The 12546-nt window shown below is 38.3% G+C and overlaps 1 protein-coding gene across 1 annotated transcript in view; it reads right to left on the minus strand.

Annotated features, from left to right (window-relative positions):
• Positions 1-12546, minus strand: part of LOC103604980 (myotubularin-related protein 13) — a gene marked incomplete at its 5' end in the record, with an annotated part of 148821 nt that overhangs the window by 13667 nt on the left and 122608 nt on the right. Inside the window, 2 exons of the mRNA XM_008589562.1 lie at positions 2086-2348; positions 4100-4270. Coding sequence (XP_008587784.1) covers positions 2086-2348; positions 4100-4270 — 434 coding nt within the window. The remainder of the gene's footprint in view (positions 1-2085; positions 2349-4099; positions 4271-12546) is intronic.

Consider the following 12546-nt stretch of genomic DNA (forward strand, 5'->3'; position numbering starts at 1 on the left):
AAAAAAAAAAAAAAAAAAAAAAAAAAAAAAAAAAAAAAAAAAACCAATTATGGCTTGAAATGATTAAGGGCCTAGGCTACACTATTCACACAAAATAACTAAAGGATGAACTAGAAACTCTACATAGGAACAAATAAATCTGTGCAGTAGATTGTATGGTGCAAAATGCAGACTCCAAATTGTCTAGCCTGGAAGACCAAAACTCTGAGGTGTTCTTGACAAAAATGAAGTACCCAGAGGTTGGGCCCAGAAATTCAGGCTTGTGAATGAGCTTTCTGATAGAGTATGAATAACCTGGCAGAGGGACTGAAAATGGGAAGAGACAGAGAGCTGCCTGAAAGAGCCTGAGAAGGATTTATGAGAGCTAGAAGAACTACCAGGATGTTGCAGCATCTATCACTGAAGACCTAAAAAGGACAAAATTTTAGTACTGTTCAGGTGATCAGTTCATTTATTCATTCATTTAATCATTTGTTCAACCGAACATTCATTAAGTATCTACTATGTGTAAAGATGTTGGGGATACAGCAATAAACAAAACAGACAATGGAGACAGGCAATAAGCAAATATATGAAAATAAATCAGGTTGTGGAAAATATCATGAACAAGAAATAAAGCGAGGTAGGAGATAGAGTGATGGAGATGTTACTTAAGATAGGAAAGTCAGGAGGGCCTCTCTGGGTAGGTGACATTTGAGCACAGACCTAAATGAAGTGAGGGAGTGATTCTTGTGACTATTTCAGAGAGCATTACAGATGAAGGAACACCAAGTACAAAGGCCCTCAGGCAGTAATATGCATGGAGAATTTGAAGATTAGCATAGGCAGGGAGACCAGTTTGGTTGACATAAGAGTAACAGGAAGTAAAGTCAGAGCAGTCCTACACTGTTGGTGGGACCGTAAATTAGTACGACCACTATGGAAAACAGTATAGAGGTTTCTCAAACAACTACAGATAGATCCTCCATCCAGCAATCCCACTTCTGGGTATATACTCAAAGGAATGGAAATCATCATGTCGAAGGGATACCTGCACTGCTATGTTCATCGCAGCTCTATTTACAATAGCCAAGACATGGAACCAACCTAAATGCCAATCAACAGATGACTGGATAATAAAAATGTGGTATATATATATCATGGAATACTACTCTGGCATAAAAAAGAATGAAATTCTCCCATTTGCAACAACATGGATGAGCTTGGAGAAACTTACGTTGAGTGAAATAAGCAAAGTGCACAGGGATAAATACCATATGTACCCTTCCATGAATGGGAGTAAGAGATAAAGAAGAAGGAAAGACCACAGTGGTGCATTGGACTTGCAGAGGGAGAGAACATACCTAGGGATACAAAGTGGAGTGGGAAAAGGCAGATGGGGAAGAAGGTCAGGGATAATTGAGGGGATAATTGGGTGAAGGACATGGGGTATAATCACAATTTGTGGTAATGGACATGCTGCCAGTATGGAACTGGCCATCACATCTTAGGCATGAATGGTGACAATTTGCTTTGTACCCCATGAATATTCATAACCAATAAAAACAAAACATTAAATTAAAAAGGGGGGGGGGACAGTAGCCAGGAGACAGATCCTGTTAAACACTTCAGGCCATAGTGAAGACTTGGGCTTTCAGTCTTACTGGTATGGAAAGTCATTGGAGGGTAGAGAGGAAGGCATTATTGAGGACATAATTACAGGCAAATGCCATAGATAAGCTGAGGAAAAAGAGGGCTAAGAAATAATCACTTTGGCAAGAAGGAGCTCACTAGTATTTTTCCAGAGTGCTTTCTATAAACTGCTTCGGCAGATAGTAACTGAAGGACTGGATCAGTAGTAGGTGAGACATTTGGAAAATTAGGTCATGAAAGAGAAAAGAGTGTGGGAGGTGGTTAAGAATAGTAGGATGAAGTGAAGGTCTTTTAATACAGAAAAGCTGATCAAGTCTGAAGAAGGGAAAAAATGGTTAATTTTTGAAATATGTACAGCAATATTTGCCCAAAATGCATTATATTCTCTGCTAAGCCAAGACTGGCCCCAAGAAGAGTAGGAAGAGGGTCTCTGTGTGTCTACATTTCCAGTACCTGTTTGTGACAATGCTGTTGCTCCCACTCTCCCAGTCCCCTGGTGCTGATGTTCTTAGGAGCTTGTTTTTACTTGTGTCTAGTGGAACTAACAGGTTGACCATGAGGTTTGCAAAGTGAATGGCCTGACTAAAGACAGTGCTTTCCTCATGTTGCACCAGCTCTTGCTGAGTTGATTTGCTCAGACTAGGCCAAAGGCGTAGCTGTTCTGCTGCCAGGTCCATTGCTGTCTTTTCCTGATATTGATCATCAGGAAGCTTATCCTAAAAAACAATAAAAACACAAAGCAATACAATCCAAAAAGAACATCCATCACTTTATATTTCAAAAAACATGAAAGATGTTTTAATCATTCTTCTATTAAATACCTATATCAGCAAAAATGAAAACATACTAGCAAAATATAACGACCCCAACCTAGTCCTCTTTTTCCCAGATCCAACAGTCCTTGAATGAACCCATGTGACAAACCCAACGAAGCAGTAGCATAGCACAGATGGATGTTTCTCATTGCTAACTTTTCACTGCATTTATCTATCTCTATGGCTCCATCCCTTTCCAGCTACCAGTTACAGCAAATTGTTGACCTAATGTTCCTGTAAATACCTGAGCATTTTGGTCTGCCTAGCACTTTATAGCTTGTAAAAAGCTGGTACTTCTATGGTCTCACTTGTATGTAACCTGGGGCTCAGAGACAGATGTCTTTAGAATGGAGGATACAGAAGCCAAGACATGTGTTTGATCTATGAGATAATGCTTTTGAGATATATCCATGTTAGCATTACAGCTGTTTAAAAACTACCAAAAGCACCCTGCTAGCCCAATTATTTCTGGAGCATGACCCCAAGCTAACAGTCTTTGCATCTGCTACAAGTTGCTCCTTAATCAAGTGTATTTGGTGTTCTGAAAGAAAACATATCAATTTCAAATTAAATTAGGCAAACAAGTCATACTTGTTTGTACAATAATACCATGGAATATCAGATAGATGTCAGATAGTGCTATTTGTTATTAAAGTTTCTGTTATACTCAATAATATTCCAATAATATGTCTAAAATTACCTGAGGCATATAAATATTTGAATTCTACTGTGCAGTTTCTGTTAGATATCCAAGTTCATTTATCTCATATGATATAAGGCTAAGTTAAAATGGAGGATGATGGAAAGGATCAGCAGTAATGTACTCACTCAGAATTAAAAATTACTCTTCAGTGAATCAGCATTGATAATCAGCCTTTAAGGTTGCTTTAAGTTCAATTCATGAGAATGAAAGTTTCTAATACCTATTATTTACTATGTGTCAGGCACTCCTCAATGCACTTTACATGTATTAGACATTAAAATATTACAATTATTATATCATATCTATTCATTTTACCAATGAGAAAATAATGCAGAGGGGTAATATGACTTGCCCAAGACCAGACAGCTAGTAAATGACATTTTAAAATTTCAAAATATTTTAAACTACTCTTTCAAATTAAAAACAATTTTCTTGATTTTTCTTTAATATTTCCTTGATATTTTTCTTAAAAATATTTTATACTGGCAAAATACATAGAAACATATAGATAGAATATTCCTAAAAGAAGACCTAAATTCATTACTGGCATATTTTTTAGCAGAACTACTGAATTTTATACTTATTTTAGAGTCAATTAACTTTAATTTGACCTTTCTTTAAGGAAGTTAGTTGCACAGAGACTTACGTCTAGGTACTTTAGTTTTGTTCTTTCTATTCAACTTCCCATAATTGTTTCCAGGGGATTCTTATTTATTAAAATACAACAAAAACAATTCTAGTACTAAAGAACTGTATTAAGAAGTTATGGAAAAATATAATGTCAGAAATCAACAGAAGAAAGACACTCAGAGCAGGGCTCCATAAAGTAGACCCCAAATACACTGGCAGGAAGTGGCTAGATTTCCTTTTGCCCTGGGAATATCTGCATAAGCTTTCCTTAAAGCCAGAATCCTAGCCTTACACAAGTATCTTTCTTCTTTTCTCTCACCTTTTGCTTCAGATGCGGGGCATGATTGTCCTCCTTGGCTGAGAGATACAGGGAACGAACCTGTTCCTGCACTGCATTATAAAAAGTTGTCTCCCAAAATTGCTGATTTGTCCAAATGGGGTGGTCCTGAACACAGGTGTAAGCAAACTGGCTCACTCCAGGGGCAAGTTTCTGTGAGAACACACAATATCCATCACCATGGGGCTGGCAGAGTTATAACAGTTCAGAAGGTCACAGGGGTCACAGTTAACCATAGATGTGATCAAAGGATTTCTCTTAAGAATATCTTACGATAGTATAAGCTTAGCAATCAGCAACTTACTCATCTTTAACTGGCAAACTTGAGATTGCTTTCAAATCTTTTATGGTCTCAGTCACTTTATCAAAATGCAAAACAGGCATTTTAGCAACAGCAAAGACTCAAAGTTATATGAATTAGTGAATACATGAAAAGTACCTAGCACTGTACAGTGCACAGAGTAGGCACTGTAGGTTTGATAGATATTATTACAATTAAGACATATAATAAAATCCATCATAACCTAAACATAAAACTCTAGATAATTTAAAATTTCTTCTACTTGATTTTAGAGTACAATTTTTAAAGGCAATAACTGAAAAGTAAACAAACCTATAGCCGAGCCTAACACACAGAGGAAGCACACATCATGAATTTGGGACTCAGGTGGAATTGCTCCCTCCCTGCTGTCACTCTTATCCCATTACCTCCATACCAAGGCTGCTGCCTGCTCACATACTCCCTAGAATGCTGTCCTGGGCTTCAAGTCCACTTTCTAGAAACCAAATCTGGGCACGGAAAGGTAGCCACAAATCAAACCTCCTTCCTTTCCAGGACTTCTTGCTGGGCTTTACAGTAAGAGTAAACTGAAGAGGTGACTAACAACAGAGAGAAGGTAAACTAACTCTTCAGGTAGGTACTTCATATATATATTTATACATCTAATTTAATGCTAAAAATCTAAGATGCACATTATTAATTATCTCCAATTTAAGGAAGAGAAAACAGAAGTTTAGGGAAGTTTAAGTGATTATCCAATGCCATACAAGAATTACATAAAAGGTGGAACTGGGTTTCAAGGCCAAAGTTTGGTTTCAAAACGTTTTCCCTGCTCTTTTTACTACACCAAATGGTCTTTCAAAAAAACTGAAAGCAAATCATACAATAAATTAAATACCAATTAGCATGGCTGTCTGTTTCTCCCCTGCCCATTTTAGGATTTTGTTTTCTGAAGTAATATTCTGCCTTGAAACCTCTGACAAGCCTTTATATAACACTGCATTTTTTATTTCACAGATAATTTACATTGCCATATTCCAGGAAAGAATTTGAGTTATCTTTCCACAGATGCTGCTTTCATGTGTAAAAGTTAACGATGTTTCAAAATGTTTTAATCCATCTATTTCTCAGCAAACAGCAGGTAACACATTTTGAATAGACTTTTTTTTTGTCCATTTTATTCTTTGGAATAGAGTTTATCTGTTTTTTGAGTAGAACTACAATTTCTAATGACCTTTCTTTTGAAGCAGTTTAATAAACTGAATTCTCTTCTGAAATGTTGGATACAAGATTATTGTTAAGGCTATATACATAACAGTTACACAGTAAAAATTGGCTCATTAATATACCTTTAATATAAGATAGCTGGTAAAAATGCTATGCACAATACATGCCAATTTCCTTCTTGGTCTAGAGCTGCACAAGGCACCATGCATACCTTGAAATGTAGTATTTGTGTTGTTAGAAGTGGGCCGGTTGTGGTTTTGCCTATTAGAATCTTTGTATACTGCATCCCATATGTAAGACTCCTTCAAGTTAGGACTATGTACTGCTGCTGCGGTGATTGGCTACAACTCCAATTCTCCCTATTAGGCGGCTATAAATTGGGGGTGACCATGAAGCAAAAATCAAGAGTTCCCAAGGGGAAAGTGTACAAGGATCACTGTTGGTCCTCATGACTTAAGACACAGCTACTGGGCTGGCCCGGTGGCACACTGCTACAGTGCGCCGCTTGGGAGCGTGGCGGCGCTCCCGCCGAGGGTTCGGATCCCACATACAGACCGGTTCCCGCTCACTGGCTGAGCGAGGTGTGGGAGCAACACCGAGGGTTGCGATCCCGTTGCCGGTCCCGGTCCGGTGCGGGCGCGACACTGAGGGTTGCGATCCATTGCCAGTCACGAAAAAAGACAAAAAGGAAAAAAATATATATATTAAGTAAAATAAGTCAGGCATAGAAAGAGAAATACCACATGTTCTCACTAATTTGTGGGAGCTAAAAACAAATAAATGAGCAAATATACAGACAAACGGTTGGGGAGGTGGGGAAGAAGATACAACAATCACAATGATTCCTTGAACTTGTTAAGACAAGTGAACAGATATGATGTTGATGGGTGGGAGTGGGGAGAGAGAGGAAGGAAAGAGGAATGGGTGAAGGGACATGAAAATCAACTACATTGCTCAGCATTGCTTTGGCTATGCGAGGTCTTTTGTTATTCCATACAAATGTCTGGAGAGTTCTTTCCATTTCTGAGAGAAATGTCTCTACCTATGGGAAATCATGGACAACATGTGTGATTCTGTGAGTGTGTAAGCAGTAGCCACACACACTGTGAATCATCTGCTTCTTCTGTATTCTGAATGAAGATACTTGGGACACAGATTACACCCTTTTTTTCCCCTTTGTTTTTTAGTCCTTCACTCTAAGGACTAACAATTACTTCAGTAGCTGTACACAGGCTCATTTTGAAAGGTATTTTAAAGGCTCGAAATTCAAATAATATAAAAGCATAATTGTCAACTGCACTTCCCATGAGTATAGCCAGAGGTAGTACCACTTCCTACAAATGCAGCACAATGTAACGAATAGCAGCTCTAAAAATTTTGGAGTCCTGAAATTATATTAATGTAGATGAGCTCAGAAAAACTGAGCTCTTAACAAATCCTTATCAGTCTATCACAAAGTACTTTTAGGATAATCAATACACCAAAAAAGTTTTTAATCATAAATCTTTTATTAGAACTTGACAGAGCTCTATAGGAGTCTGAGGGTATAATGAAGCCCTGCCTTACTCCTTCAGCATTTTTCTCACTGATATTGCACATTCACTTTCCTGGACACGTGCTATTTGACATTATCTTCCTGCTTATTCACAAGCTAAAATTAATAAGCAAAAATTTCTCTAAATCTTTTGAGCAAAAGTGGGACTGTATATGTCCCAAGGCAGAAAAATGGTGCAAAACAGAGTGACAGGGGCCCAGAAGGCCAGAACTCAAAGACTACTTACTAGGAGAGAATTAGAGCAGGTTGAAGTGATTATAAGAAAAACATTCTGGTGTTTATCTTATAATAAACAGTCATTAATGGCTATGGCATCTGATGTACACATAAAAAAATCATTAAATCACAAATATTTAAAATATTATTATTTTTCCAAACATGTAAATTTGCCTCCTTTCTTTGTGGTTTTGTGGCTTGTGGCTATGTCTGTTCAACTGCAAGCAAGGGCCACTGTATCCCTCACTGTACAATAGGCAGGGCCACCGCACAGATGGGCAGGTGTGTGTTCAAAACCAGCAGAGGGCAGTAGCACCTTATTCTGCCTAGACTCCATCATGGCTTGAGATAGAAATTGCAAAAATGGAGCCCTGCAGTCTGGTTGGGCTAGAAAGTGGGTGGTAAGGTGAACACTACATATCTTCACTGTACATTTGAGGGACACTATAAAGAAATGGATTTACCCAAGATCACACAGAAAGATGGGTAGAAGAGATGGGTACAGAAATAGGTTTTTTATTACTCTACATTGTCTCTGTTAGATACAAAGATTAAGATATTACATAAAACAAAGGCTGGCCAGTTAGCTCAGTTGGTTAGAGCACAGCCTTGTAACACCAGGTCAAGGGTTCAGATCCCCAGACCAGACAGCCAAAAAAAAAAAAAAAAAAAAAAGAGAGAGAGAAAGCTTTGTGACACCATCCCTTGTGAATATACAAGTAGAAGCAAATATCCTTGAGGAAATATTAGCAAGTAACAATAGATACAAATAATTATACACATGGCCAAAAGGAGAAAGATGTAATAAGACTTTCAGGATTTCAGCCTCAGTATAACCCATGATAGTAAAGAGAAAAAATAAGCACCTGAGGATCAAACTGTCCTAATTGTAATCATTTCTCTAGTTTGTAAGAAAAACTGGTCTATACGTCAGCTTCGTTTTGCACAAAGATGAGATTCAATCTATCCTGAGGGGGTGAGGGTGGTGGTGGTGGTGGTGGGAGGAATGCTGTTGTCAAATGACATCTCTTTCCCTTCAACTCTGGCAACAATATTTACATTTCATAATAATTCTTATGATTCTGTCCTAAAGAAACAAGTGATATTTTGCCATGCAATTTTATGAGATGTTTAAGAATGTGTTGACTTCCGTCCTTATCTAGAAAAAATAGCCCTGAAGGTACTAGATTAAGCAACTCCACTCATTTTCCACAAAGCTTTCAAAGGAAACATATGGCGAATAAACTCGTGGGGCTTGCCAACAAGCAGGCCAGATTCAAATCCAAATAAAGAACACAAATCATCTGAGAGATTTGATGGTCAATGGAAAGGTTAAGATGTCATTATGAGGGGCCTGTCTAAGGCTTGTCTGGCTAGACATGTTTGTTCCCCAGGCGCAAGGCTCCAATTAGGGAGCTCAGAGGGAAACCTGATTTCAGGAAAGAAAGCTAGCTGGCAAGGACTCATTCCATAAACATGTAATGGTCTTCAAGAATAATACAGAATGCAGAGATTTGCTGTCTAAATTGCTGGGGATTTCCTATCTAGTTCTGGTCTCTGGAATACAGTGTGCCTCACTGCACAGTTCAGAGATGGTGCTAGGAAGTCCTGTGATTCTACTATGGCCTGACCAAGTCCAGATATTAAGTCACTTTAAGAATTAACTTTAGAGGATTTTGCTTAGCTTTGGAGGCAAACAAAAGGAAGATATGAGGGTACTTCAAAAAGTTCATGGAAAAATAGAATTGAAATATAATACAAATCCTTTTTTTTTTTTTTTTTTGCAGTTGGCCTGTATAGGATCTGAATCCTTTTTTTTTTTTTTTCCTTTTTGTCTTTTTTCGTGTCCGGCAACGGATCGCAACCCTCAGTGTCGCGCCCGTACCAGACCGGGACCGGCAACGGGATCGCAACCCTCGGTGTTGCTCCCACACCTCGCTCAGCCAGTGAGCGGGAACCGGTCTGTATGTGGGATCCGTACCCTCGGCGGGAGCGCCACCGCGCTCCCAAGCGGGGTACTGTAGCAGTGCGCCACCGGGCCGGCCCAGGATCTGAATCCTTGATGTTAGTGTTATATAACACTTTGCTCTGACCAACTGAGCTAACTGGCCAGCTCAAAACAAATCCTTCCATGAACTTTCTGAAGTACCCTTCTAGGAATCCCTCCCTCCCTCCTTTTTAAATTAAATTTAATTATTTATTATTATTATTATTTTTGAGGTCAATTGGCTGACTATATTGACAAGATATTGATTGGTTACATGTTGAAGAAAACATACAGTATAAAATACAGAAAAAGTTGGTTCCATCCCCTCCTACTCCTCCCCCTTATGCACCAACCCCCAAATACTCATCATCAACCTCCTTTTTTTTTTTTTTTTCCTTTTTGTCTTTTTTCGCGTCCGGCAACGGATCGCAACCCTCAGCATCGCGCCCGCACCGGGACCGGCAACGGGATCGCAACCCTCGGTGTTGCTCCCACACCTCGCTCAGCCAGTGAGCGGGAACCGGTCTGTATGTGGGATCCGTACCCTCGGCGGGTCCCAAGTGGTGCACTGTAGCAGTGCGCCACCGGGCCGGCCCAATCAACCTCCTTTTTTTAAACAAAGGACAAAGAACATCACAGATTTGGTTGAAGCTCACTGCGTACCTCTCCTGACTTCATTTTTCTTCTATCACAGAGATAGGATAATAATACCTGAATAGGCAGTCATCATTCCCATGTATGTCTTCTACCTATATATGTCCATACAGAATATACAGGATTACACAAGGGTACTTCAAAAAGTCCATGGAGAAGGGGCCGGCCCATGGCTCACTTGGGAGAACGTGGTGCTGACAACACCAAGTCAAGGGTTAAGATCCCCTTACCGGTCATCTTTAAAAAAAAAAAAAAAAAAGTCCATGAAGAGATTTGTATTATCTTTCAACTCTATTTTCCCATGAACTTTTTGAAGTACTCTTGTATTTTAGGTTTTATTTTATCCCTTATTGATGCTTTTCAAATATACAACTCATGTTTCATCTGTTTATGTAATATCTAACTAAACTATGTAGTTAATTGGGACAAAACACTAGCTTTTGTAAATGTACAACTCAGTTACTAGGGGCAGAAAAAGAGTGGAGTACAAGCAATGAGTATTTAGAACACTGCATTCACCAGTCAGTGGGCTTTACAGAATAATGAGTAGTCCATTTAGTTAAATGGAGGTGAATGTGAGCATCTACCATAGTTTTTCCTGTTCTACTACCTGAAACTCAGAGACTGAGTAGTGCAGACACTGCATTCACCAGTCAGTGGGCTTTACAGAATAATGAGTAGTCCATTTAGTTAAATGGAGGTGACTGTGAGCATCTACCATAGTTTTTCCTGTTCTACTACCTGAAACTCAGAGACTGAGTAGTGCAAGTATCAAATTCAGAATGGTCTAAACTTCTTCTGGGTTGTTCAGAGGATCCAGGCACATTTCTGCACGAGAGGAATACTCCATTTGATGTGCTAGATTCTGTAAATGTCAGTAGCTGGAATGATAGGATTGAAGTCCATTTTTAAATGACTTATTCTTCTAATGAGTCTCTGTCTTAAGCTGCTTAGTAAATATTGAGAGATCAGAGGATGAATCAATTTCTTTCCTTTGTGGTCCAGAGATTAGTAGAAACCAAATACAAGTTTGTTGTCAAGTCCTTTGCCTGGGTTTGATATTCTTAAAAATATAAAACACAATCTAAATTCCCCGTAAGTTATCTCCCCTCCTTTTTTGGACATGTTTTAAAACTTTATACAAATGGTACAATATTCATTCTGCAACTTGGTTTTTCACACATTATGTTGCTAGACTTATTCAGGTAATAATAATTATAACCAACCTTTATTGAGTCCTCACTATGAATATTTATGACCTGAATCCTCACAGCAATCTTATAACCCACTGAGATAAGTACTATTATTTCCCCTCTTTAAAGTCGAGAAAACCAAGGCACAAAGAAGTTATGTATCTTGCCCCAGAAAATATGGCTAGGAAGTAGCAGAGCCAGAGCTGGGATTCAAATCCAGACAGTTTGGCTACAGAGTCTAGTTTTTCAATTACTGCACAATTTAACTACTGTATGGAATTCATTGTGTAAATATACAGCATTTCCTTGTTTCTGTTAGTGGAAGTTTGTGTTGTTTCCAACTTTTTGCTATTATAAACAACAGCGCATGAACATTATCACATGTATCAACTGTCAACTTTTGATTACAGCAGTTCCCCCTTTTCTGAGGGGGGTACTTTCCAAGATCCATAGTGGATGCTTAAAACTGCGGACAGTACTGAACCCTATATCTACTATGTTTCTTCCTATACATACATACATACCTATGATAAAGTTTAATTTATAAATTAGTCACAGTAAGAGGTCAACAACTATTAATAAAATAGAACCATTATAACAATATGCCAGTATCACCACTCTTGTGATTTTGAGCCATTATTAAGTAAAATAAGGGTTTCCTGAACATAATCACTATGATATGTGATAGTTGATCTGATAACCAAGATGGCTACCAAGTGACTACAAGGTGGGTAGCCTAAATGGCATGAATACATGAATAAAGGGAAAATTCACATCCCAGGTAAGATGGAAGGGGACGGCAAGAGATTTCATCATGTTACTCAGAATGGAATGAAATTTAAAATGTATAAATTGTTTATTTCTGGAATTTTCCATTTAATATTTTCAGACAGTAATTGACTGTGGGTAACTGAAACCACAGAAAGTGAAAAGGCAGATAAGGGGACGACTACTGTATTGGTTTCAGTATCATTTAAAAGGGCCTATATTTGGATCCCCACATCTGGCAGCCACCAAAAAATAAAAGGGGGGGCCTAGAGGTACTTAAGAGGGCTCCCAAGAAATATGATAATTCCCATTGTTATCTGTGCCAATAAGCATTTTCAGGTTACTGTACATTGGTTATTTTTCCAATAAGAAATAATTTCATGCATATTTTTTGCAAATCCACTATTTAAAAAATTTAACAATTCTTTAACATCAAATGTCTAGTCAGTGTTCAAATTTTCAATTATCTTATAAAGGAAAAAATGTTTTGTTTACTTTTCTTGTTATTGTTTTTTTTGTCTTTTTTCGTGACCGGCAACGGATCGCAAC

This window comes from Galeopterus variegatus, unplaced genomic scaffold (genome assembly GCF_000696425.1).
Source record: "Galeopterus variegatus unplaced genomic scaffold, G_variegatus-3.0.2 Scaffold5519, whole genome shotgun sequence".
NCBI classification, from domain to species: domain Eukaryota; kingdom Metazoa; phylum Chordata; class Mammalia; order Dermoptera; family Cynocephalidae; genus Galeopterus; species Galeopterus variegatus.